This window comes from Sorex araneus, chromosome 3 (assembly GCF_027595985.1).
Source record: "Sorex araneus isolate mSorAra2 chromosome 3, mSorAra2.pri, whole genome shotgun sequence".
NCBI lineage: Eukaryota > Metazoa > Chordata > Mammalia > Eulipotyphla > Soricidae > Sorex > Sorex araneus.
This window is the reverse complement of record NC_073304.1, coordinates 88,316,807-88,344,212: the sequence shown is the minus strand read 5'-3', so window position 1 is coordinate 88,344,212 and position 27,406 is coordinate 88,316,807. Positions and strand designations below refer to the sequence as shown.

The 27,406-nt window shown below is 45.8% G+C and overlaps 1 protein-coding gene across 1 annotated transcript; it reads left to right on the top strand.

Annotated features, from left to right (window-relative positions):
• Positions 1-7,766: 7,766 nt before the first annotated feature.
• On the top strand, positions 7,767-25,653 carry EPB42 (erythrocyte membrane protein band 4.2). Its single transcript, XM_004609606.2, has 13 exons — positions 7,767-7,839; positions 9,456-9,641; positions 10,288-10,521; positions 14,658-14,776; positions 15,665-15,769; positions 16,524-16,695; positions 16,938-17,076; positions 17,502-17,605; positions 18,493-18,735; positions 19,771-20,070; positions 22,470-22,630; positions 24,266-24,399; positions 25,415-25,653. The coding sequence occupies exons 1-13, from the start codon at positions 7,830-7,832 to the stop codon at positions 25,575-25,577; spliced, it is 2,070 nt and encodes a 689-aa protein (XP_004609663.1). The 5' UTR covers positions 7,767-7,829; the 3' UTR covers positions 25,578-25,653.
• The last annotated feature ends 1,753 nt before the right edge of the window (positions 25,654-27,406 follow it).

Here is a 27,406-nt window from a genome sequence, read left to right as displayed (position 1 = left end):
CCTTATAAATTATTTTATTCTCTAATTACTGTCTGATAATCATGAAAATGCTTTGAGGAAAACAACCTGGAGGGGCACATCTTCAAATGAAGTGTGTGGAATATTTCAGTTCCCGTACCCTTGTACTTTTCCACGAGTCCTGATTTTAACACCACATTCATTAATTATATCATTCAGGGCCAAGTACAGCAGGTAGGGTGCTTGCCTAGCATGTGGCTAACACCTGGCACCCCATGTGGTCCCCCAAATCCTGCCAAGTGATCCCTGAGCACAGAGCCAGGAATAAACAGTAAACCCTGAGCATAACTGGGTGTGGCCCCAAACCCTATATACATATATGTAGCACTGTCATCCTGTTGTTCATCGATTTGCTTGAGCAGGCACCAGTAATGCCTCCATTGTGAGACTTGCTGTTACTGTTTTTGGCATATCAATTACACCACGGGTAGCTTGCCAGGCTCTCCGAGAGGGACAGAGGAATCGAACCCTGGTCGGCCGCATGCAAGGCAAACGCCCTACCTGCTGTGCTATCACTCCAGCCCATATTGAGTTTCTATTGGGGCTATACCCTGAGATAGGCATGGAAGACACAAAGAGGACCAGGGCCTGCCCTCTTGGAGCTCAAGTGAAAACATATGAAGAATAAAATACAAATGAGAAATCAGCATAGAGTGGCATGAACCCAGATGAGAGCAGGGTGTAATGGGAGCACAAGGACTGGCAACTAACCCAGTCTAAGGCTGCGGATGTAGGAAGATCTCCTAAAAGGGGTGGCACTTACACTGAGCACTTAAAAAAAAAAAAAAAACCACAAGCATTTGAAAGAAAATAAGTTTGCTGAATAAACTCAGGGCTGAAGAGTGGTGGGGTTGAGTAAAGGGTAGAGTTTCTGCTTGCTGTTCAGATGGTTCTAGATTGGGGGGGAGCGGTGTTGGATCACGTAGCAGGAGGAAATGAGGCAAGAGTCAGGGAGCGAAGAGCTTCAAGCGGCAGTTTGGAATCAAAGATCTTCAGGCATTTACTTCTTCCAAGTCTTGCATAGGTGGTATGGCAAGTGATATCAGTGCTTGAGGTTGATTTTATTTTGCACAGCGGCACAAACTTTGTGATTAACAAGCACTTAAAGGACAAAGCGTTCTGCACCTTGGAGACCAGTTCAGAACCTGCCACTTTTCCAGGTGTACAGTTCTAGATTAGCTGTTTTTCTCTTCAACTTAAAAAAAAGTTATTTAAAATGTCTTCTAGCTTCCATTTATGTTATTTATTCTTACTTTTCTCCTTTGAAAAGAATGAGTCATGGGACAGAGGTTCAGTGCAACAGGCCAAGCACATATTTTGAGTACAGTAGGTCTGATTCAATTCCCACTGCCTGGTCCCCTGAACAGTGCCAGAAGTGATTCCCTAGCACCAAGTCAGAAGCAGACTCTGTCCACCACAATGAAAGGAAAAGTTTCATTTAATATTTTAAAAAAAGGGGCTGGAGCAATAGCACAGCGGGTAGGGCATTTGCCTTGCACTTGGGCGAACTGGGTTCGATTCCGGGCATCCCATATGGTCCCCTGAGCACCGCCAAGAGTAATTCCTGAGTGGAGAGCCAGGAGTGATCCCTGTGCATCGCCCAAAAAGAAAAAACAAACAAACAAAAAAAAGATTTAAAAAACAAACAGTCATAAAGTACGTAACAGTTGTTAAATTGGTGAGTTTAATTTTAGAACTTTCTGGTCATCATCTCGTCAAACATCCCTCCTGCTAGACTTTTTTCCCTCTCTCAATTGTGTCCTCTGATAAAGGCTATTCAGTTTGCCAGATCCCTGCTCAAGCTGTCTTTTGGCAGCTCCGAATTAGCCAATGTCCCAGAGGGAAATGGGGCCTGGTCCACTTTCCTTCTCTGTGCAACCTATGACAGGTATTTAAAATATTCACTCAGTTTTTCTATTTATTCTCAAAAGGAGACATGGAATCAAGCTAGTCCACTGTATAGACACAGAAATGCTTGCAAAATTATAAGAAGAAGGGGCTGGAGTGATAGTACAGTGGGTAGGGCGTTTGCCTTGCACACAGCCAACCCAGATTCAATTCCCAGCATCTCATATGGTCCCCCAGCACCACCAAGGAGTAATTCCTGAGTGCATGAACCAGGAGTAACACCTGAGAATTGCCGGGTGTGACCCATAAAGCAAAAGAAAAAAAGAAAGAGAAAGAAAGAAAGAAAGAAAGAAAGAAAGAAAGAAAGAAAGAAAGAAAGAAAGAAAGAAAGAAAGAAAGAAAGGAAGGAAGGAAGGAAGGAAGGAAGGAAGGAAGGAAGGAAGGAAGGAAGAAAGAAAGAAAGAAAGAAAGAAAGAAAGAAAGAAAGAAAGGAAGGAAGGAAGGAAGGAAGGAAGGAAGGAAGGAAGGAAGAAAGAAAGAAAGAAAGAAAGAAAGAAAGAAAGAAAGAAAGAAAGAAAGAAAGAAAGAAAGAAAGAAAGAAAGAAAGAAAGAAAGAAAGAAAGAAAGAGAGAAAGAAAGAAAGAAAGAAAGAAAGAAAGAAAGAAAGAAAGAAAGAAAGAAAGAAAGAAAGAAAGAAAGAAAGAAAGAAAGAAAGAAAGAAAGAAGAAAGGAAGGAAGAAAGGAAGAAAGAAAGAAAGAAAGAAAGAAAGAAAGAAAGAAAGAAAGAAAGAAAGAAAGAAAGAAAGAAAGAAAGAAAGAAAGAAAGAAAGAAAGAAAGAAAAGAAAGAAAGAAAGAAATTATAAAAAGAAGGTTTAAGGATCATAGGGATAGTACAGCAGGTAAGGTATTTGCCTTGCACACTGCCAACCTGATTTGATCCCCTGCACCAGGAGTGATCCTTGAGTGCAGAGCCAGGATTAATTCCCGAGCACTGCAGGATGAGGCCCCAAAACAAAATTTTAAAAGTTTTCATGATTTGGATACTGGCTAAGGTAAAACCAAATGTATGGGATCTGAGATGAAAGACCCTAGTCTGTGTCCAATCTTGATCATATATTGTGAGGTCCTGGAACGACCCCCTTCCAAAGTCCAGTGTATGGACAGGTGGTTGTGAGGTGCCTGTTTAGCCTCACCCTTGGATCTGATTTATCTCCCTCTCTAACCAATTTTCATTTTTGTATCATTTTTATATGTGTTCTTTATGTTTCTGTTTTTGCCTTTTGGGTCACACCTGTCGATGCTCAGGGGTTACTCCTGGATCTGCACTCAGGAATTACTCCTGGCAGTGTTTGGGGGACCATATGGGATGCTGGGATTTGAACCCGGGTCTGCCGCATGTAAGGCAAATGCCCTACCTGCTGTGCTATTGCTCCAGCTCCTAATATATGCTCTTTGAAACAACATGTTTAATTGTTAGTCATCTTAAATTTTTCTGCAAAGAGACAGATATTACTTGGTTTCTTCATTAATTAAAATTTTAACTATTTTTAAATTAAAATATTTATTTAAAAATAAAATAAGCATGTTTACTCCCTGAACCTGTTTTCTCATTGATAAAGTAGATAACAATGATCTCTTATTTAGTTTAAAAGATTAAGGTTCAAATCATATGAGACAATATATATATATATATATATATAGATATAAATAAAGTGCTTTGTAAAGCGAAGTACCAGCATAGTTCCTTTGAACCTGGAGTCTTGTTGCATATCTTCTCTTCTTTGTTTTCTAGCTTCCATAGCATGTCTTGCCAGTTTAGCCACTTACAGTTCATCATATCTACTTCTATCTTCTCCCACACAGAAAGCCACCATCATCTCTCACTTGGACCACTAAATAGTCCCTTGCTGGTCCTCTCTCTTCGACATCTGCACCCTATAAGTATCTTTCCTATTTTAGCTAGTGTGGTATTTAAAAAATGTAAATCTGATCATGCCACTCCCCTACTTACAATACCATCCATTAGCTTCCACTGCTCTGAAATTCTTAATAAATTCTCAATAAAATTCTTAATGCTCTAAGATTTCACCCTGGCCTTAAATCTCCCTATTCTGTGACTAGGTCCTGCTGGCTTTCTTAGTTGCTCCCTGAGGTAGGGTCTATTTGTGTTAGTGGTGGCAGCAGTGGCCATTTTCAGGGATACCAGTGAGGTTGGCAGGGAAAAGAGGCAGTTGTCAGAGGTGGCACATGGTACCAGAGATTAATCCAGGACCTTCCACAGTGTGAACTTTACTACAGTATTTCCCAAAGTGGGAGAGGCCTTCCATGGAGTCTACAATAACAATGGGGTCAGGAGGCCAGGTGCAATTGGGAATGCTTTTTTTTTTTTTATTTTTGGGTCATACCTGGCGATGTTCAGGGGTTACTCCTGGCTCTACACTCAGGAATTATTCCTGGTGGAGCTCAGGGGATTGTATGGGATGCCTGGGATAGAAGCTGGGTAGTCCATGTGCAAGAAAAACGCCCTACATGCTATACTATCACTCCGGCCCTGGAAATGCTTTCTATTGATTCACTATGAGAAGGTAGATTTCCATGGGGGTATTGAGTGACTTTATTTTTCTTTCTGAAGAGAAACAACCAGCTGAAAAAGTGTGGGGACCTCTGATCTACCAATTGAGCCACATGCTTGACTCCAGGGCCATTGCACTTGTTCTCTGCCTCCCCCCCAGTGCCTCATAGCCCTAGCTAATTACTATTTATTCTTCCCATTTCTAAGTGTCGCTATCACTTTCTCAAGGAAGTATTCCTATCCTCCACACCTGGAACCTAAAACTCAGGATGTTTTTTTGGTAGTAGTACTTATCACAAAGGCAAGTAAGTTATCACTGATGTAGGTACTCAGTGAAGTCTGTTTCTCCCTGCTGGACATATAAGCTCCTTGGGGCCAGGACATCTATCTAATCTATTGCTGTGTTACCATGCCTAATACATTCACATTCCCAGTGCACACTAGCTCTCGATAAATATTTGGGTCACGAATGATATGTGAATTCTTTTGACTGCACACAAGTTGAAGACTTGTTTTTCTGCCAGAGGCTAGGGAGTTGAAAAGTGTGGGTGCTGTAGGAAGCAGGACAGATCTTTCCAGTCGTTCTGCCCTCCATATTCCTCCCACTTCCCACTTACTTTTCTCCAGTTCTTTTGTTTGTTTTTGAGCCACACTTGGAGGTGCTCAGAACTGACGCCTGGTTCTGAGCTCAGGGATCACTCCTGGCAGGGACCATATGCGATGCCAGGAATTGAGCCCAGGTTAGCTAGGTGCAAGGCAAATGCCTTACCCATTGTACTATCTCTCCAGCCCTACCTTTCTCCAGTTTAATCACAATAGAGCAGTCTCTGACTCGTCATGGGCTCCTGCAAAAGTGCACCAACTGAAATACCACCAGTCAGGGGATATTTGTGGAGCTTCATGGAAATTTTATCAAGAAAGAGAAGATTCTCTTTGTTCATATTAAAAGTGAAATATCCTCAAAGGCGAGCCAGCCCATCCCCTCACATTGCCCTCCCAAATATGGGGGTTCAGAGTAGTGAACAGCATTATAGTTTTTTTCTTTTCATATAATGTTCTAACACTCTTCCTTTCACCAGTGTACATATCCCACCACCAATGTCCCATTTCCCCTCCCTCACCACTCCTGACTACGGCAGGCACTTTTCTTTCTCTCTCCTTCCTTTTGGGCATTATGGTTTGCAATACAGGGATACCAGTGAGTTTTTTAGTTTTTTTCTTACTCTTACATTTATAGTTTTTTTCTTATAGTTTTTTCTTACTCTGACATTTTTTTAATGTTTAAACTATTAATAACCACATATTCTCATGGCAAAAAGGCAGTAATTCCTAGGCTCTGCATTTCCTGATACAGAAGCAATAACTTTCCAGAAATACTCTATGTAAATACGAGAAAATGTGTTTTGTATGCAAATATATATTCTCACACAGTGTATGGGGAGAAGAGAATATATAACATGTGATAACATTCTATATTATAGTAATATATAGTACAACAGCATGGTATTAATAGTATTATATAATTTATTTTTTCCACTTGACAATATAACTTGGAGATTAATACCTATCCTTTTATATAAAGCTATTCATTCTTTTTTGCACTTATATGCTAATGCATGACCTATAATTCACTGTTTGTCATTTATGGATATGCAGATAGTTTCCAATATTTTTCAATTATAAATACCAGTGCAGTAAATGTTTGCATAAGTTTTATTTTATACATGTTTTGTTATTTGCATAATAGAATATCTAAAAGTAGAATGGATAAGTTAAAAGTATCTATTTTAAGGTTCTGGTAGATATCACATAATTTCCCTTTATAAATGTGCCCCAATTTGTAGTCCTACCACTACTGTAGCACTGTAGCACTGTCATCTCATTGCTCATCGATTTGCTCAAGCGGGCACCAGTAACGTCTCCTTTGTGAGATTTGCTGTTATTGTTTTTGGCATATCAAATACGCCACGGGTAGTTTGCCAGGCTCTGAGTGTGGGGCTACCACTTCTATAAGAGAATAATTTCCCAAATTATCCTTGTTAATCTGATAGGTTTAAAAATTTTACTTCAGTATGGTTTTATTTTTCATTTATATTAAGTAAGGGTGAGTATATTTCCATATATCTAGGAGACATGTGATTTTCCTTTTCTTGAATCTTAAAATCATATCTCTCACCCACTTCGGGGGTTGGTTTTGGAGATATACTTTGGTATACTTTGGGTGCTTAGGACTTTCTCCTGGCTCTGCACTCAGGGATTATTCCTGGTGGGGCTCAGGACACCATATGTGGTGCAAGGGCTCAAACCCCAGTTAGCTACATACAAGGCAATCTCCTTACCTGCTGTACTATCTCTCCTTCAAACATTGTTTCTCATGAAGAATTGGCAGAATATGAGAAGTCAGGAACTTAATTTTTTTCCACATAGTGATATTTTCCCAATGGTCAATAGTTCAAAGCTTTGAAAGTATAAATGAGGAAAACAAAACAAAACAAAACAAAAGAGTAAAAACAGCAGAAAAATTACCCTCCTTCCCCAGACCTCAGACTTCCTCCCTACAATGCAACCAACATCCCTTGTAGGTGCTTCTGACCTTACCAGAAGAAGACTTTTGTAGAAGTCCAGGTAACTGGACTCAGAAAGCCAAAGAGAGCAGCTTTTAAAGACCCTCCTCTGTGTCTTGTCTTCTCCCAGAGAAAACAAGTAGGAATGAAAAAGACAAAGACCTTTCATTCCAAAATAGCTCCTAGCTTTCTTTGGCAGAGTGCCTCAGACCCAGCGCTAAGCAGAGCTGGGACCATGGCTTTCGCTTTTAGGACATTTGTTTCCCACCAACAAATTCTACCTCCTTATCTGTTTCCCACAGAAGAATCCCAGACATACAGGTTCTCTTTTAATATTATCAAAACAGCCCACAGACGTCTCGCAACTTGCTTAGGGCCTGAGATTCAGAGTTGGATATGGGCCCCCCGTGTGCGGAGGAGTTTGTGCTTCCAGCGTCCTGCTCAGCACAGTTCAGGTAACAATGCTGCGGGTAAGGCACTACTGAGCAACAGGCTTACAGGTTTCTTCTGAGCGTCTCTAGCTGACAGATCTCCCCACTCCACCCCCAACCCCATGCCCCTGTTTGGGCCTCAGGCACAAGAGATAAAATGAAAAAGGGTTCCTCCCAGCAGCTGGTCCAAGAGATACCAGTGGGGAGCGTGTAGGAGAGAAGAAACCTGTCAGAGAGCTCACAGAGTTAATAGGGGGAAACCCCACTCTTTACAGTCTTAAGCCAATAAAAGCATCTCCATTTTCTGTCTGGAAGAGAGATTCAAAGAGGGAGCCAGAGCGAGAGTTCAAGACGGGCATTTCCTGTGATCAAGTGGATAAGAGCAGCCTGCAGCCATGGGACAGGGTGAGCCAAGCCAGCTCTCCAGGGGCTGCCTGGACTGTCAGTAGCCCCTCCATTCTTCTGTCTTTTCATGAAAGGAATTAGGATATGATGGAAGTGATGGAGGAGTGATAGTGTGTATGAGGGTAAAGCTAATGGATGGCAGAGGCGGTAGTGGGTAACTATGGTAAAGTAGATAGTGGGTCATGGCAATGATGGAGGTTATAATGGAGATACCATGAGGGGCTAGTATCTGAGCTGCTGCTGATTGAGGGGCTATGATGTGGGCGTGGTAGAGGGGGGCTGCTGGAGCTGGAGGGGATGGTGATAGGGCTGTGGCTGGGGAGGTGGTGGGTGCTGTGGTAATGATACTGTGGCATGGCTCTGAAGAGGCACTCAGGGAGGATGTTTTCAGGATACTGGTGACAACGGTAGTGATGGTGGATGCGACATTGGTGGTTAACATGGATTTATATTCTTATCATATTAACATGACTCCTTTCACTGGGATGTGGCAATTATGAGAAATGACCCTAAGGAATATGAGAGTGTCACAACTTCACAGTCAAATATGAAAGGGAGATAGGAGTATGGGGAGTCAACTAAAGGGGGCAGAGGCTAGAGGCTAATGCTAGAGGTAAAGAAACAAAAGCAAGACCGGGGATGGGCTCAGGTGTAAAGAAAGCACTAATACTGCATATACGGGGTTCTGGGTTCAATTCCTGTGACCAACCAACACAAAAGACAAATAAACAAAAACCCAGCGGCCTGACTGGCATTCTGGTGGTGGCTGTGGTACACTAACATTAAATGCCTAAAACATTACTGTAATATTATTGTAAAACATATTCAACCTAAAAAAGAATGAAGGGAAATATTCAGAATAAAGGGAAAAAAGAAGGAAAAAAATTCTACCCAAAGGATGCAGAAATCTCAGGAACCTCTTCAAGGGTCAATTACAATATTTATAAGCCTCTTTGTAAAATTTCGTGGTAAAATAAGAATTACCATCACAGTAGTAGATGACCTACCAAGTAGGCCATCACAGTACTGTTGGACTCCATTCTTGCAGAGATTTTTCTAGGCTGCAACAGTGGGTTTGATAACTAATTGGGCCAACCTCCAGTGAGTGGATTCTACTTTCTGGGCCTCATTGTCATTTATAAGACAAGAGAATCGCACACAATTACTTCAAAACAAGTTCTAAAAAATTTCCATTGTGTATTAAGAAAAAAATGAGTAGGGTTGAGCCAGAGACTTTATTGTTCATAATTTTTGGATTAGCAACAGAAAGGAGAGGTAAACATTAAGAATAAGCAATATTCTAATAATAATAATAACCCACAATTAATTGGACTTAATATGTGTTTGACTATGTGTTTAACTCTGATTCAGTTGTATATTCCCTCATAAATCTCCACTGAAGGAGGAGGATTATGCTAAGAAAGAGGAAATGAGCTCCAAGTGGTAAAACTACTTTTCTGAGTTGGCACAATAGTAGGTAATAAGATAGTACTCAGCTAATAAGTCAAGTCTGCCAGGGCGGGACCTGAATCCTGACTTCTCTGGCTCTAAGCTCACTGATTTTACTTACATGAACACCTTTATCTAGTCTCCATGATTTCTCTTTCCTGCAACAGCCCTTAGGATCAAGCGCTGTGACTTCCAGGCATCAAAAAACAATGAGGAGCACCACACCAAGGCCATTAGCTCCCAACACCTCATTGTGAGGAGGGGACAGCCCTTCACCCTTCTCCTGCACTTTCGAGCACCAGTGCCCAAATTTGGGCCTGCCTTGAAGAAGGTGACCCTTATTGCACAAACAGGTAAGAGGAGCAGGCCTAGTCCTTTGGGCCAGCAGGTCTGAGTTCTCTGTCTGGCATTAACTCAAGAAACCCAACTGTCAGGGACCCACATGACTCCTAGGCCACAAGGAATCATCCTAGCCATGGTCTAGGAGGAGGACTTGCGCACAATAAATAATGCATACCATGACTCAGAGTTGTTCGGCGCATCATTACTGAGGGATTTTCTTTTGGTTGCAAGTATAATAGCCATTTTATAGAAAATTTGGAATGGGATCAAGTCCAAGCTAAATATAATATTTAATGGTCACATCTGCTGGATACATGCTCGACTATGTGTTCAACTCTGCCAATATAAGTCAGACATAGTACTACAAGTACCTTACATACAATACTACTTTAATTTCTCACACTAGCCCTATGAAGCAAACTGATACTCTATTTGTTTTATAGACCCTGGAACCTTTCTAGATATGAGCCACGGGACCTAAATTTTCCTTTATCCTCCCCTCCCCTTTGTCTACCTCCCATTGCTGGATGGGCTGCCTTCACTCTCTTCTTTTTTCATTCCAAAACCACCTGCTCCGGTTTTTGAATATTGGACTTTATTACTCAGAGTGGTGACCATGAAGGTCGGAATGATCATTTTGTGTCTGTGTGACTGTAGGAGAGCAGCCGTCAGAGGCCAACAGGACCCAGGCCACATTCCCAATTTCCAGTCTGGGGGACCCGAAGTGGTGGAAAGCTGCGGTGGAGGACAGAGACTCGGAGTCCTGGACCCTCTCTGTGACCTCGCCCACAGATGCTGTCATTGGTCACTACTCGATCCTGCTGCAGGTCTCCGGCCGGAAGCCACGCCTCCTGGGTCGTTTCACACTGCTCTTTAACCCCTGGAATCGAGGTGAGATTGGTTAAGGAGCTGGAGCAGTTCCAGCAGGGCATACCTCCCCGGGCCTTGGCTGACAGCTCCCTCTAAGGGCCACAGGAACGCTCAGTGACTGTGGTGCCTTCTCCCTGGAGGCCAGACCTGGCAGCTAGGGCGGTATACTGAGGCTAACCCCTGGGCATGCTTCAGCACATGCTTCAGCAGGGGAGCCAGCTCATGCTATTTTAGAGTCAAGAGCTGAGGTTCGGGCCGGAGTGATAGCCCAGCGGAGAGGGCATTTGCCTTGCACGTGGTCAACCCGGGTTTGAGCCCGGGCATCCCATATAGTTCCCGAGCACCACTAGCAGTAATTTCTTTTTTTTTTAAATTAATTTATTTATTTTTATTAGTGAATCACTGTGAGGCTAGCAGTAATTTCTGAGTGCAGAGCCAGAAGTAACCCCTGAGCATCGCTGGGTATGACCCAAAAGGAAAAAAAAAAAGAGTTGAGATTCCCTGGGGTGACTCTAAGAGACAAACCATTTACAGTGACAACCACTGCCTGGTGCTTCAGGAACAGAGTCCACCTGAGGAACAGGCTTATCTATTTCCTCCCTGGGCTCCCATTAGCTTTATGAGCTTCAAAGCTTAGGTAATTTGGAGGACCCCTTTGCAAGAAAAAGAAAATATGTAAAAGAAATAGTACAGGAGATAGGGAGCTTGCTTGCCTTGAAGGCAGCCCAGCCCCAGTAAATGGTCCTTCAGGACCCCAAGGGTCACTCCTGAGTAGAGCCAGGAATACTCCCTGAACATTACTAGGTATAACCACACACCAACACCACACACCAATACAAAATTTTGAATAGCTAAGGCCCCTACCAGTCCCGAGAGAGTCTGTGCTCATGCAGAGGCCAAAGCTTCAACTTTCTCATCAGCATTGCCATGATCTGCCCCTATTTGCTCTCTCTGCTTCTCTCCATGTATCTGCCCCGTTCTTTCCACAAACTGTTGGTCCCTCTCCACACTGTCGTGTCTAAATCAATGGTTGACCAGAGTATCAAATCCAATGGCAGCCTCCTGCACCACAGCCACTTCCTCCCACACCACAGCTGCTTCCTCCCACACCACAGCTTTACCTCCAGGAGAGCTCAGACCTGGTCTTTGCAGTTCTTTCATCCAGAGAAGGGCATCAGACATACTCTGTTGACGTGCCCCAGACAGGATCCAGGAGAGCACCTCTGCCGCCTTCCCTTTCTGTAGTCTGAGCTGTGCTCAGGGCTTAATCTTGGCTCTGTGCTCAGGGATCACTCCTGGAAGTGTTACATGTGGTGCCGGGGATCAGATTCGGGTCAGCCACATGCAAGGCAAGTGCCGTAACTTCAAGTCTATTTTAAGTTAATTCCTGTGAGCTCCTGCAGGGTTTGTGGGAGAGTGAGAAGTGGTGTCTTGTGACTTTCCAGTCTTTGCCACTCCTAGACAACAAGCACAGGGACCTTTGCAGAGTGTCACTGTAAGCATGAATGGGGCCTTGTCACAAGGTTGAGCTGAGAGAAAGAGGGAACCTCAGGATGTAGAAGGAAACTCCCAGGTCCCTTTTTACGGCCCTATCTCCGGACTCCCTCTCTTTCTGGTACTTCAATCCCAGTGGGCCACTCCTTTCGCCCAGGATGAGTTTCTCCAACAACTCCCTTAAATGGCCCTCCCCTCCTGTTCTAAATCCGACCTTTTATTTTCTACTCCATGGGATTTTGCAGGTAGAACAATGGATGGGGACCCCTTGTCCCATGTGGTTGAATGTAGGCTAATTTCCAGTCAGGGGCACCCGTAGTGATGAAAAGCTGCTGTGGAGGACAGAGACCCAGTGTCCCGGACCCTCTCTGTGACCATGCCCACAGATGCTGTCATTGGTCACTGCAAGTTGGGAGGCTTCTTGCTCTGAGAGGAAAACCCTCAGACTATTTCCCTCTAAAGCAGAGGCTGCTAGTGTTTCTTCACCTCATGGACAGATATCCTGGTGGCTCAGGCAAAGATATCACAGAAATAGTTCTAGAAGAGTACTCAATTCAGAGAAAATCCAAGGGCTTGGGTGGAGAGATAGTATGGCAAGGAGGGCACTTGTCTTGCATGTTGCCAATCTGGGCTGGATCCATGACATCCCTTATGTTTCCCCAAGCCCCGAAACCTTAGGGAGTGATCCCTGAGGACAGAGCCAGGAGTAAGCCCCAAGCACTGCCAGGTGTGACTCCTTTCCCCCAAAACAATAGCAAACCAGAGGACACCCACTGGCTTGTATTCATGCCAAGAATCCTGGCTCTGGGCCTGGCATGCGGGGACCTGCCCCAGGGGGCCTCTGTATGTGAGTGTGTGGAGGGGCATCCTGGGGCAGGGCCACTTATTGGCTCTGCTTATCTGGGAAGTGATTCAGAGATTTTCAAAAGTTACCTGAGACTCAGTCTCATGTTAGCCTACTTGGAGATAGATCTCTCCTAGATTCAAACTCGGTTTTACTTCCTCTAAATAAATAATCCTATTCCTTAGCAAGGAACTCTAGGAACCAGGAACCCGGCTTCACAGTGTGGGAGGAGAGAACGTGCACTGAGTGTGCTTCTTCCTGGAGCCCTGCAGAGACCAGGCCAAACACTGGACGTTCTGAGTCATTTCTTTTTTTGGGGGGGGTCACACCTGGAGATGCACAGGGGTCACTCCTGACTTTACACTCAGGAATTACTCCTGGTGGTGCATGACGGACCATATGGGATGTTGGGAATTGAACATGGGTCGGCCGCATGCAAGGCAAATGCCTGCTATGCTGCTATGCTATGCTATAGCTATCGCTCCAGCCCCATTCTCCGTCATTTCTAAAGCAGTTTGGAGAGAGGAATCAGGGAGGAGGAGCCGGAGGAGAGACACAGGAGCATTTGGTCCTGAAGTTTTAGGCCCCATGTTCTTCAGGGTACCATGATTTCATTTTCTTTCTTTCTTTCTTTCTTTCTTTCTTTCTTTCTTTCTTTCTTTCTTTCTTTCTTTCTTTCTTTCTTTCTTTCTTTCTTTCTTTCTTTCTTTCTTTCTTTCTTTCTTTCTTTCTTTCTTTCTTTCTTTCTTTCTTTCTTTCTTTCTTTCTTTCTTTCTTTCTTTCTTTCTTTCTTTCTTTCTTTCTGTGGGGGCAGGGGAAGAGGAGTTCCTATCACATCAAGCAGTGTTCAGGGTTTACTCCTGACTCTGTGCTCAAGGGTCACTACTGGTGGTGCTTTGGGATATGTGGGGATAGGACTCAAATTCAGGTTAGCTCTGTGCAAGGCAAGTGCCCTATCCCATGTACTATCAGTCTCCACCTTCATTCCCTTTAGAGTTATTAGGGTTACGGGGTGGGTTTTGGGGTCACATCTGGCAGCACTTGGAGATTAAACCAGAATTGTCCACATGCAAGGCAAGCACTTTAGTCCTTGCACTCTCTCTGTAGCCCCAGATAATAGTCATTTAATGTTTTCATTTTTCTTCTGCTATTATTGAGGCTGGAGCCATAGCATAGCGGGTAGGATGTTTGCTTTGCACGCAGCTGACCCAGGTTTGATTCCTCTGTCCCTCTCGGAGAGCCCAGCAAGCTACCAAGAGTATCCAGCCCACACGGCAGAGCCTGGCAAGCTACCCGTGGCATATTCGCTATGCCAAAAAAAGTAACAAGTCTCACAATGGAGACATTACTGTTGCTCGAGCGACCCACCCTCCTTCTGACCCTGTCTTGTCAAATGCTCTTCCTTCTGCTCATCCCTGTCCACTATTTTTGTTTTGTTTTGTTTGGGTTTTTTTTTTTAAGTATTTTTGCTTATAAGTTGAACTTATAGGCAAGACCTCGCAGGCCCTCTGAGCCTATGCTGCCACTGGCAAATCCTTGGAGGCAGTGCTCTGGCTGCAAATACCTTCTGGCTGTTATAGGTCTTTTTGTCCAGCCATCTAATGGCTGGACAAAATCCAGGCCCCTTTTCCCATGCTCCCCCAGAAAAGAAGCTGAGCTCCAGAGAAGGAGAATGGGATGAGAGAGTGCTTCTTCTCAGTCCTTTCCTAGGCCAGAGCTTAAGGGAAGACCCACAGCCCCTAACATGAGCAGGGGTGGGCAGAGGCCTGACTGTGGCCTCTCCACACCCCAAACCCTCCCTATTGCTACTTCCCACCAGAGGATGATGTGTTTCTGGAGAACGAAGCTCAGCGCCAGGAGTACTTACTGAACCAGAACGGCCTCATCTACCTGGGCACTGCTGACTGCATCCAGGCAGTGGCCTGGGACTTTGGTCAGGTAAAGGGGAGGGAAGGGCTGCCACCCACTGGCTCCACACAGCTGACACTGATTCTGAAGTAATTTCTTTTTATAAACTTAAGTGATGTGGACCTCTCTTTCCTCAAGTCCATATCAGACCATCCTTCACAGCTTCTGGGGTTCTCCTAAAGACCCTGCAAATCAAACCTCTGTTAAATTTCTGTCATCGATGGGACAAGGCCCAAACAAGGCTTGGGGCTAGAGATTTAGCATGGGGGTTAAGATGCTTGCTCTGCATCTTTAAACCCAGCCATCCTGGGTTTAATTCCTGGCACTGAATATGATCCTCTGAGCAGAGTCAGGAGTAAGCCCTAAACACCACTCGGTGTCTCCCCGCTTACCCCTCCCCACAAAGAAACAAAAATCAAACACTATGTAGCTAGGGCACTCTTTCTTTACTTCAAGAGTTAGCCTGAGTCAGCCCCTGGCCACCCACTGATATTCAAGTTGAGTGTCCCCTTTGCCTGGAATAGTTCCCTCTTGATTCCCCTAGAAAATTCAGGTTCATTTTTGTAGACCTTCTCAGGGTCATCCCCAGCCCCCAGAGACCGCATGAGCTCCCACCTGTTCTGGTGTCTCCATGAGGTCCTGGCTCCACTGCTAAGCTCTGTCATCTAGGTCAACAATTCTCCCCTTTCTGCTCCAAGCCATGGGACCTCGGTGTATACACTCCACCATACTGCCAGCGGTTGGGATTCACTCAGTGGAAAAGACTAGGAATGAAAAGAAGCACCCCATCCCATTGTGGGAGACACACGGGGGCCAGGGGGCACAGGAGGAAGGAGCCAAGTCTAAATGAGTACGGTGGGGGTGGGAGGCGGGAGGGTGCCTAACCTGGGACCCTCACAGTCTGTGCGGTTTTCACAGTTTGAGAGAGATGTCGTCGACCTCAGCCTGAGCTTATTGAGCGTGGACAAGCAGGTGGGGGCGTGGGGCAGCCCCCAGCATGTGGCCCGCATCCTGGGTGCTTTGGTGAGTAAATGGGAGGTGGAAAAGGGAGCGGGGACACAATGAGCCCCAACTGAAGGGTCCCAGAGATCTTCACGTCACAAAGAGCCCCTTCTCCCAAGGTGGGCCCACCCTGATGTTGGGGTTGGCTCTTAGAGAATTGTCTGAGCCACAGGACTTCAGTGTATACATTCTGTCAGACTGCCCGCAGTTGGGGCTCACTCAGTGGAAAAGACCAGGGACACAGGCCTGCCAAGAGTCCCTGGGAGGGACAGGGGAAAGCTCAGCTCATCCTGTGTTCCCTGTGATGGTGACCAGAGGGCTTGTAATCCAGTAATTCCTACGTGTCTGCCATGCTTGAAGGGGGCTTGGAGCTTTCCTGTTGTTCTCAAATGGTCCTTTTCCAGGACAAATGTGTTCCTTGTCTCTTCCGGGTCCTTTGGACAGCCCCTGGAGAGGTGGTACAGGATGAGGCCCGCCTGTGAGGAGCAGGAAGCTGGGCAGAGGAGGACCTCAGGAGGGGCAGCCATTTAGCTGCACGGTCCTGTTTGCCTGTGGGGTCCATACATCATCTTCCAGGGAGATCCTATTGGAGAGATTCCCCTAGAGATGTTGACCCAGAAAGTTAGGGCAGAGCTAGGAGCCTACAGGGCTAAGGAGCTCCAGAAGATTCAGTGGAGGAGGATCCATTTATCATGCTCAGAGAACTATCCAAATCATGTTCTGAAAGTTGCTGTGTCCTGACACTCAGGAACACCCCCACATTTCTCCCCAACAGCTTCATGCACTCAAGGAGAAGCAAGTCTTGTCCATGGCCCAGGCCACTCAGGAAGGGGCCTTGCTGGGCAAGCGCCGGGGCAGCGTGCCCATCCTGCGGCAGTGGCTCACAGGCCGTGGGCAACCGGTCCATGCGGCCCAGGCCTGGGTGCTGGCTGCTGTTGCTTGCACAGGTATGATGCATAAACGCCCCCCACCCCTCCACACACACATACAAACACGATCTCAGCATGCATGCAGTGTGCTCTGCCCACTGGGAGCTGGGGTTGCCTCCTTCCTTGGCCTAATGCTTCCTGTACCCTGGTGCCAGCCTTACCTGCTCTGTCTTAAGCAGGCTCCTCTGTCCACTGTGTACAGCCTAGAGGGGACACAAGCCCTCCTCGCAGGGCCCCACTGACTCTGTCCTTGCACACAGCACTGCGAAGTCTAGGAATCCCTGCCCGTGTCATCACCACCTTCGCCTCAGCCCAGGGCACCGGCGGGGGCCTGCTGGTCGATGAGTACTACAATGAGGAGGGCCTCCAGAACGGAGAAGGCCAGCGGGGAAGAATTTGGTGAGAAACCCAAAGAGGGGATCAGGCCTCAGACCTGGGGCTGGAGAGACAGTACAACACTTACCTTGCATGCAGCTGATTGGGGTTTGATCCCTGGCAACACAGTCTCCTGAGCACCACCAGGAATGATCTCTGAGCAAGTATGGCCCCAAAATAAAAACACAGATATGGCGTCAGACCTGTAAGGGCTTCAATCCCACAGGGTGGAAGCCCAGGGGCACCCCTCCAGTGGCCTTGATCCTCAGATGTCTTCCAGGTTCTGGGAGGCAGGACACTGATGGCCACTCAGAGCATGCATGCTCCTCCTTGGGAAGCTGCACCATGTCCACACAGTGTCCCCTATTCTCATGTTGACGAGGGATGCTGCCACTCCTAGGATGTCTTCAGGACTCATTTGCGTCTCCCACCCTCTTTGCTCCCTCCAGGGTCTACCAGACTTCCACGGAGTGTTGGATGGCCCGGCCTGCTTTACCCCCAGGGTATGATGGATGGCAGATTCTGCACCCAAGTGATCCTCTTGGAGGTGAAGGTAAAGCCTAGGGGTGGGCCTAAGCCCCTCAGGCAGCACAGAGCTGCTGGGGCTGAAGGGGACCCCCCTCGAGGAGGAAACTAAAGCAGCCAGGTGACCAGAAGTAGGTCTGCAGTCCTTAAAACAAGAGTGGCAGAACATGTGATTGAGACCAACAGAACACTGACCTGATACTAGTGGGCTGGTAGGGGGTTAGAGGTGTCCACCCTCTTGGCCACCAGCGGCAAGGAGACCCAGGGAGGGCTACAGGTGAGGGGGCAAGTCTCAACAGAGGACAAAGGCTCACAGATGAGCTGCAGATGTGTGAGGTAGGACTTCCCAGGTTCTGGATATGGATCTCAGAGGTAGAGGGAATGTTCAAGCTCAGAGAAGTAATCCTCAAGCGCCCCGAAAGGATGGTTCTCTCTTTCTCAGAAAAACACTGATTATAGAATCAGAAACACAGCAAGTGTTCTATAAAGGTGATTCCTATCTGGGCAGGCCAAGGGAGCTTTGGAAGTTCTGGGAACTATGGTCCTTCGACTCTCACAGTCCAGTTCCTGAGAGGTCTCTGCCACAGGCCACAATGAAAGGGGATCATCCCTAAAGAGTATTCCAGTATAATTGGGTAGGACACTGTCCTTGCACATGTTCAACCTGGGTTCCATCCCCAGTATCCTGTACGGTTCCCTGAGGCTGCCAGGAATAATTCCTGAATGCAGAGCCAGGAGTAACCCCTGAGCATTGCCAGATGGGTGATCCAAAAGTCAGGGAAAAAACTAAAAATGATTTGTCTTTGCAATGCCTTCTCAGAAACTACCCTTTGACCTTGATTCTGGGGGAAAGGATGGAGGTCAGACCCAAACAAACAGTGGCTCCTCCCTCTCACTGATCTTGTCTTCCCTCAGTCCTGAAGTCCTGTGATCTGGTTCCGGTCAGAGCCATCAAGGAGGGGACACTGGATCTGACCCCTGCAGTTGCTGACCTCTTTGCTGCAGTGAATGCCTCATGTGTGGTGTGGAAGTGCCGTGAGGATGGGGCACTGGAGCTGACTGATTCCAACACTAAGTATGTAGGCAACAACATCAGCACCAAGGGCGTGGGCAGCGACCGCTGTGAGGACATCACTCAGAACTACAAGTACCCTGAAGGTACCAGGCAAGAGGGGTGCACAATTCTCAATACACAAGCAGCGGAGGGACAGGGTGGGCCTAAGAGGTGCAGGGCAAGGAGAGTAACAGGACTTTTCTTGGCATATAAAATGAGGATTTCTCAACCTTATTTAACACCCTTGCCCTTTGGAGTCAGATAACTCTGTTGGGGTGGCGGGTTGGGCACTGTGCCTCACAGGACTGTTAGCAGCATTCTGGTCTCTGTTTATTAGATGCCAACATCTCCTGTATGTGACACCACCACCAGTATGTGACAATAAAAAAATGCCTCTAGACATTTCCAAATTTCCCTTGGGGACAAATCTGCAAACTTCAGAACACTTAGTACCAAGCCCAGTAGCCTAAAGATATTCACCCTTTCCCCCTCATTGACTCCCACATCCTGTTCTTCCCTCCTCACTAGTAGATGGCACCACTGTTCACAGTACATCGAAACAATAAGGCTTTCCCTTTCCCCTTTCACTGCCCACACTACCACCCATCATCTCGTCTCCCCCTCTGCTGGTAGGTAAACCAAGGCTTCCCCTCTCATCTGCAACCTAGCAATGGTGTCCTAACCAACCCCCCTTTCTCTAGTCTCTCCATAACTGTTCCCTTCACAAACTTCAGTTCCCAGAATGAGTTTTCTAAAAAAAAAAAAAAACAAAACCAAAAAAAAAAAAAAAACCACATGTAATTGTTACTGTCTTGCTCCAGAACATTCCATAACCCCAGTGCCCTTGGAATAAGTCCAAACTGCTGTCCCTGCTAAACTGCTAAGACAACATGCCTTATCCAAAAGCAAATTCGACTGCTGTTAAGAGGCAAATACATAGTTCCCAAAGAACTGCAAGTAGCTTGTAGAAATGTGCTGTATCTGACACTGAGCTTTTATTTCATTGCAGAGGGCCTCTAGAGGCTTAAAATGAACTTGTGATGTTGTTATTGGAGCAGTCATAGATGAATGAATCTTAATCCTGAACTGGAAGGCTCTAGACTTGCCAAAAAACCGCCTTTGTTGTTTCTACTCTACAGGATCTCTTCAAGAAAAAGAGGTGCTGGAGAAAGTCCAGAAAGAGAGACTGGAACAAGGGAAGGACAATGGCATCTGCCCTCCCAGTCTCGAGATATCCGATCCTCTGTACCTGTTCTTGGAAACTCCCTGCTTCCTACCTTTGGGAGGGGATGTGCAGTTCGCTGTGACTCTGATTAACCCCCGTGACCAGGAGAAGACTGTGCAACTGGCGATTGGGGTGCAGGCAGTGTACTACAATGGTGTCCTTGCTGCCGAGCTCTGGAGGAAGAAGATGCTCCTAACGCTCAGTGGAAACCTGGGTAACTCTCTCTGTGACCTGATCTCACTCCTTACCTTGGTGGGTGGCAATTATAGGGTCCACCCTACAGGGCTGAAGTGACAACTTCAAGTTATCCAACTCACTTTATTGAGCATCACACAGGTTAAAAGCAACAACAACATTACACCCACAATTCATTTGCAGCCAAATAAGTCAACAGACCATGGGAGCGGATAAGAAGTATTTGGTGATCTAAACGAAGCACAATGGTTAGAAGGTCCCAACCCAGGATGGAGCAGGCTTTTCCCAAGTAAATTAGGCCATACTGGGTTTTAAAGGATGAATTAGGGAGGGTGGAAAAGTGAGTCACGGGCGTTCGAGCAGAAGGAACTTGTACACGACTTCCTCCTTCTTCCCAAAATTCTTAGTTATTGCTCATAGACAGGGATGGGGTCCTAGCATTGGTATCCCCCCCCCCCAAATTCTTGTTATCCTAGGGTTGAAGCTTCCTGTACTATGGTAGATGTTCTCAAACTTGCCTGCACCTTAGAATCAGCCTACATCCCAGACTCATGAACTCTGAAATGCCATGGTTCAAACCCTAAATTAACGTGATAACATTTAATTAAACATAAAGACTAAAGATTTTTAATGCAATGCATGATTTTGGGGGCTTGGGAAGCTTAATAAGTGAATAAGTGGACTAGAGTGTCACTATATTATTGTAACAACCCTTACCACTGAGCTAATGACTCCCCCACCCTGCTTTCAGGTCCTCTAGTATGTTTACTTTCCAAGGATGGGGTGCAGTGAGAGAGCTTGATGGAGACTGATCATGTCTTATATGAGAAGTTTGAATTTTTTTTCTTGTTTGTGTCTTAGGGCCACACCTGGTAATGCTCAGGGATCACTCCTGGCAGGGCTCAGGGGACCATATCAGATGCTAGGGATTGAACCTGAGTCAACATGCAAAGCAAGCTCCCTGCCTACTATACTATCTTTCTGGCTCCTTAATTTTGTGCAGTGGGGAGCTGGTTTTAACAAGGAAAGTTAATGTGTTCAAAAATTTATTTATTATTTTGGAGGGCTAGGGGGCAACCCTAGCAGTGCTATGGTGGTCTGAGGACCACCCCTGGAAATTCTCAGTGATTTAGTGCCCCTGGGGCCTAAGGATGTAGTGCTGCTCAGGCCCAGTGGTGCTGGGGACCACCTAGGCCCCTTCTGTGGTGCTCAGAGGGTGCTGGGGCCACAGCCAGTGTACCTGGGAGGCATACTGTGCCAGGAATTGAACCTGTGTTGGATGCAAAGTCAGCTTGTACCCAAATCAAAGTAATATCTCCTAGTCCCTTAAAATTTTAAAAAAATTTATTGATAGTTTTCGGTAATAAGACTGTGTTTCGTTTATATTACTACTGTACAAAGTTCCTGCACACATCACACCAAAGTACCCCATAGCCCTCTACCACTGTCCCTTTGTCACCTCCAGTCTGATCTCCACTCCCCTCCTTGATCTGTTGAAAAATTTTGTGATTCAAGGACAAGGGTTTGTCATTTGAAAAAATCATTTAAAAAAGAGCTTCCAGCAGAGTAGATTATATGAGAGTCATGTTTCTCAGATTCACATGGGGAACTCTAAAATTGCTGAAGTCTGAACTTCACCTCCAGAATCTGATGTAACTGGGGATGAAGGCTAGCACTGGGATTATCAGTCCTTCTAATGACTCTAAAGTGCATCCGAAGTTTAGAACAATGGATTAGAGATTCTGTAGTTTTATAATATTCAAGATATGAAGGACAGACTAATCTAGCACACTTCAAGTATTACGGGCGTGGAATAGATTGAATATGTGAATGTTTATAGATTGGGGAAGGTTGCTTCCATTTTGGGTGAGTCTCTAGGGGAATTGAGGAAGAGTAGGTTTGTGTTTGCAGCATATTAGGTTTGAAAGTCCATAAACCATCCAGGCAGAGATCGCTAAAAGGCAGGAAACTCAAACCTGGTTTTCAAAATATAGAACTAGACTAGAACCCAGATGCAGGAGTCCTAGCACAGAGAGGAGGTCCAGACTCCAGGGCACTGATGGGCTGATGCAGTGCAGGGGAGGACTGTGAGGGGATAAAAGGGCAAGGCAGGGGCTGGAGCAATAGCACAGTGAGTAGGGCACCTGCATACAGCTGACCCGGGTTTGATCCCCGCCATCTCATATGGTTCCCGAGTACTGCCAGGAGTGATCCCTGAGTGCGGAGCCCGGAGTAACCCCTGAGTATCAAGCTGGACCCCAAAACAGAAAGGGTGAGGCGGGAGCCCAGGCAGAAGTATGAGCCCACTGCAGTTGGAGCTGCAGTGAGGAATGAGACTTCTGTATAGTGTCCTGCTTCCTCCGTGCACTGTGTAAGTTGTGCCTGCGGAAATGCTTACCCTGTGCTCACGTGTTTCAGTTCAAAGAATCACGACCAGTCTGTCCTCCTCCCACTTTGAGCAAAGCCCACCACAGGACACCTTCCTCAGACTCACTGCTGTGGCAACGCACTCCCAGTCCAGTCTCAGCTGCTTCGCGCAGGAAGACATCGCCATCAGCAGACCACAACTTGCCATTGAGGTGGGCATCATTCTTTCCCTAAGCCATTCCATTTCCTACAAAGTAGGTCCTGTTTCAAAAAGATCTGGTGCCCTCAGATGTCAGAACAGGTGAACACGCAAAAGGAATGCCAGCAGGTTCTAAGTTGAGGAATCCTTCTCTTGAGGTTTTTCACATACCACAGTAAGAGATGATCTTCCAATGTCTTCCTTCAGTTCAACAAAAGGTTTCTACAATTGGTGACTCCACAGTTACAGGAGTTATCGCTTCTGTTTATTCAGCATTTCATACCAATGTCTAGCAACCTTTCTGTCCTTTGTTCTTTTATTTTACAGTTTAGGGCTACACCAAGCAGTTTCTTGGGGATACTCCTGAGTTTGTGCTCAGGGAGACCATATGTGGTGCCAGGGATTGAATAGGGGGTTGGCCAATGGAAGACAAGCACCATATCCCCTGTATTATTATTAAACTATTATTTGTTTAATATTAAAGTCCTGGGAGGTAAAGCGGTTTCATGTTTTGCAGATAAGAAAGCAGTCCTAGGGGCCAGAGAGATAGTATAGCAGGTAGGGTGCTTTCCTAGCTGTCAACCTGGGTTCAATCCCCAGTATCCCATATGTCCCTTGAGCCTGCCAGAAGTAAGCCTTGAACAGTGCCAGATATGGCCCCAAACACAAAGCAGAAAAAAAAATGTTGTAGAGATAACATCCCGAAATTATAAAAAATAAAATAATAAAAAAGGATGTTTTACAGGCTTGAAGTTCTTGGTTCTGTCCCTTCCCACATGCTTGCCCTGATACAAATGAATATAATGTGGGCCCTGCCCTCAGGGAGTTAAAACAAGAAAAGGGAGATCTATTTAGTCTTCTGTGAAAGTGCTTTACAGAGGTACAGGATTACTATGGCATAAGTGTAGGGAATCAATCCGGTTGTGGGTTGAGGGAAAGTTCATGGAGGAGGCAGCAGCTATACTGAAGCTTGAAAAATGGAGACAGGGCAGGAGAAATAATGTAGGGGGTAAGGCGCTTGCCTTGCATGCAGCCAACCCCTGTTGGATCACCAGCACTGCACTTGATACCCTGAGCACCAGGAGTGATGTCTGAGCACTAGAGCCAGCAACAGCCCTTAAGCACTGCCAGGGTGTGGCTCAATCAAAAACAAAGATGCTTATTTTGGTTTGTTTTGAGGCCACACCTGGCCATGCTCAGCAAAGATGCAGGAGTGGGAGGAGCACTACAGCAGTAGCAGGCTGTGTGAAGCAGCTCAGAGGCAGGGCATGGTGAGAGGCATGCCAGGGCTGGGAAAGTGTCCCAGGTAGCTGGGATGCTCTTTAATCAAGGGAAGCACAGATGAGCTGAAGAGGTGAGTAGGATCCAGACCACGAATGGTCCTGAAAGTCAAGCAAAGCTGAACTGACAAGAGGGACCTCTTCCCCCATGCACATGGTTTCTGAGTGGATAGAAGGTATGTCATCAGAGAGATGGATCAAGGTGGAACATAAATGCTGGCACGCCAGGCAGCAAGGAAGTCAGCTGTGGAGTTCAGGTTAAGATGACTGAGAAAGGAAGAGTAACTAAGGCCCAGAAGAGGGGAAGGGCAGGCACAGCAGCTGTTCTGCATAATCAGTCCCAAGGCAAGTTTTCCCTCTTCCCACAGATGCCTAAAACAGCAGAACAGTACCAGCCTCTCACTGTCACAGTCAGCATCCACAACCCCCTTGATGCTCCCCTGAAGGACTGTGTCATCTCCCTCCTCGGAAGGGGGCTCATCCACAGAGAGAGGAGTTACAGGTAAGAGACCACAAGCTTCCCAGGTCCTTGAACCCCTAAGGCTGATGAGAAAGACAAAAGGGCCTATATTGTCATTAAAAATAGCTCCACAGGGGCTGGAGCAGAAGCACAGTGAGTAGGGCATTTGCCTTGCACCCGGCTGACCCTGGTTGGATTTCCAGCATCCCTTACGGTCTACTAGGCACCGCCAGGAGTAATTCCTGAGTGCATAAGCCAGGAGTAACCCCTGAGAATCGCCAGGTGTGACCTAAAAAGAAAGAAAAAAAAGCTCTAAAGGCTTAGGACCTCTCTCATCCTGAAGCCATGTCTAGAGGGCACTGTTATTGCTGTCTGGCATGGGATTGCTGGTGCTAGAACAACCCAAGAGGGCAATTCAGTTCTTGGGTGCAATTGGGGGACATTTTCTCTTTGTTTAAAGAAGGTAGATTTCCAGGGGAGGGTCACTGAATTTTTTTTTTTTTTTTTTTCAGAAAAGGGGGTGGTAGGCCAGGTAATTTGGGACTCTGACATAGGGGATGGGAGTGGAGAGGTATATGCCCATTGGTGTCTGCTGCCCTGGTGCTGCAGGCCAAGCCTGGGTCTTGCTGGAGAGCAGACAATGGGAGGGCTGGCACAAGGCACACTACTCAGGGTAGCTGCATCTCAGTGTAGCCAGAAGCTGCATTAGTGCCACTAATGACCATGACACAGAGCTTTATTTAAACATTCCCTTTTGTTCTTACCCCTTAATCCCAACCCTAACCAACCACCACCCCTTAGACCCTGTGTGTGTGTAAAATGTGTGCCAGCTACATCAGAGACTTCTTTTTTAAACTTCCATAAAGGATGTTTTTCTTTTCTCTTGGAACCATTTTTTCTTCTCATTGTTAGACCCTGCCATCACACTTTCCTGCTATACTATTGCTCCAGGCCCTAGATGTTTGTTTCACTTCTTGACGAAGGGAAGGACCAGTCATGGGAGCCAACAAAGCAATGAGCCTGGGACAAATAGCTCCTGCCTTTTTCTTCTTTTCAGATTGGGTTCTGTGCGGCCTGGAACCACATTGCGCACCCAATTCCAGTTCACACCGACACATGTGGGGCTCCAGAGGCTCGTAGTGGAGATGGACTGTAACATGTTCCAGAACCTGACCAACTACAGAAATGTCTCTGTGATGGCCCCTCATCTTGCAGCTTAAACATGCTAACAGGAATATACAGGCACTTGATAAAAGTAAATTAAAACTCATCTGACTTTTGGAATTTCTAATCCCAAATACACAACAGTTTAAAAAAAAAGCTATTGTTAATTATACATAAAGAGATAATGAGGACATCAGAAGTTTGAATTAAAAGAAAAAATTTGATGTGGTGATTTATCTCTAACCAGAAAGGGAAAGGTATCTGAAGTTACAGAGACCTGTAGCACATGCATAACACCCATATCAAGTCGCCCAGATAAATATCAGTACAGGTACCTTGATTTCCTATGTGATCTTTCAAGGTAATGCAAAAATATAATGGAAGTGGGGCTGGAGTGATAGCACAGCAGGTAGGGCCTTGCATGGCAAGGGCCATGCCTTGCATGAAGCATTTGCCTTGCATAAGGGCATGAGGGTTCGAATGCCAGCATCCCATATAGTCCCGAGCACTGCCAGGAGTGATTCCTGAGTGCATGAGCCAGGAGTAAACCCTGTGCATTGCTGGGTGTGACCCAAAATGTATCATCACTGTCATCACTGTCATCCCGTTGCTCATCGATTTGTTCGAGCGGGCACCAGTAACGTCTCTCATTGTGAGACTTATTGTTACCGTTTTGGGCATATCCAATACGCCACGGGTAGCTTGCCAGGCTCTACCATCTGGCTCAATACTCTCGGTAGCTTGCCAGGCTCTCCGAGCAAAAAATAAAAGTGTGTGTGTGTTTGTGTGTGTATATATATATGTATATGTACATACATATATATACACACATACATACGCATATGTGTGTATGTATATATATGTGTGTATATATATGTATATATATATATAAAACGGAAGTGAAGACAGATTTTCAAAAGAATTAACCGAATCCTTGAGAAAAAGGTCCTTTAAATGATATAATCTCTCTTGCTTAAAAGACCTGGGCCACTCCTGGCAATTCCAGACGCAGCAGTGTCCACCTGGCAGCTTGGTGCTTAGACCCAGCAATGCAGTAATACTTGGACCTGGCTGGGAACAGCAGGGTCACATCTGGTGGTGTTTGGGAGCTACAAAGACTTAACATTTTTTGATTTATAAATTCAAATAAATAAATAAGTAAAAATTTTATACTTATATTTGGGGACACATGTAAGACAGAACAGTATAGTATATATAAGGAAATGTATAAGTATGCAAACAGAATGTCTAAAGGAAATAAATCAGTTCCATAAAGTGGGCAAATCTAGCAAATGAACTCATTATCAAAGAATAATTTCAGAGGCATGAAGTAATTTGTAGTAACAATAATGAGGAATTACTGATAGTAACAGTGTATGACATACTGAAATATTAAGAAGGGCTTTGAGGTCATCTCAAAATAAAGTCAAAAATTTTTATCAAAAAATGAACTCAGACAGAGCCATGTGGGGACGCTCCCTTGCGGCCCCGCGCGAGATCGACCCCGGAGGCAACTGAACCACTTTGGACACGAGCGGTGCCCCCAAAATGCCTCCAAACTGTGTGCTGGGAGCTTCTGGCCCAGGCGCTGCCAGCGAGTGATGCAATTACCAAAAGAATTTTCCTTGGACTTCATATAGAAATCCAAAACCTAATATCTCTTGATTGTCAGCAACGTGTAAATGTTCCTTTTTGGCAGGGCTTAACGTGGGGGGAAACTCCAAACAATAGTACTAAGTTTTTTGTTAAAGGGTAAAAGCTTGTAGCGATAGAATTTTAGGCAGAATTTTCCCTGGACTTTATATAGAAACCCAAAACCGCGCGGCCGCGGCAGCCTAATGTCATCTAATCATCAGCAATATGAAATGGTTCCTTTGTAATGGGT

Bases quoted from the DNA above. Each gene is read 5' to 3' on its own strand.
- EPB42 (XM_004609606.2), top strand. The intron at 10,522-14,657 runs GTGAGATTGGTT...ACTTCCCACCAG, and splicing joins CTTTAACCCCTGGAATCGAG to AGGATGATGTGTTTCTGGAG. The intron at 17,606-18,492 runs GTAAAGCCTAGG...GTCTTCCCTCAG, and splicing joins TGATCCTCTTGGAGGTGAAG to TCCTGAAGTCCTGTGATCTG.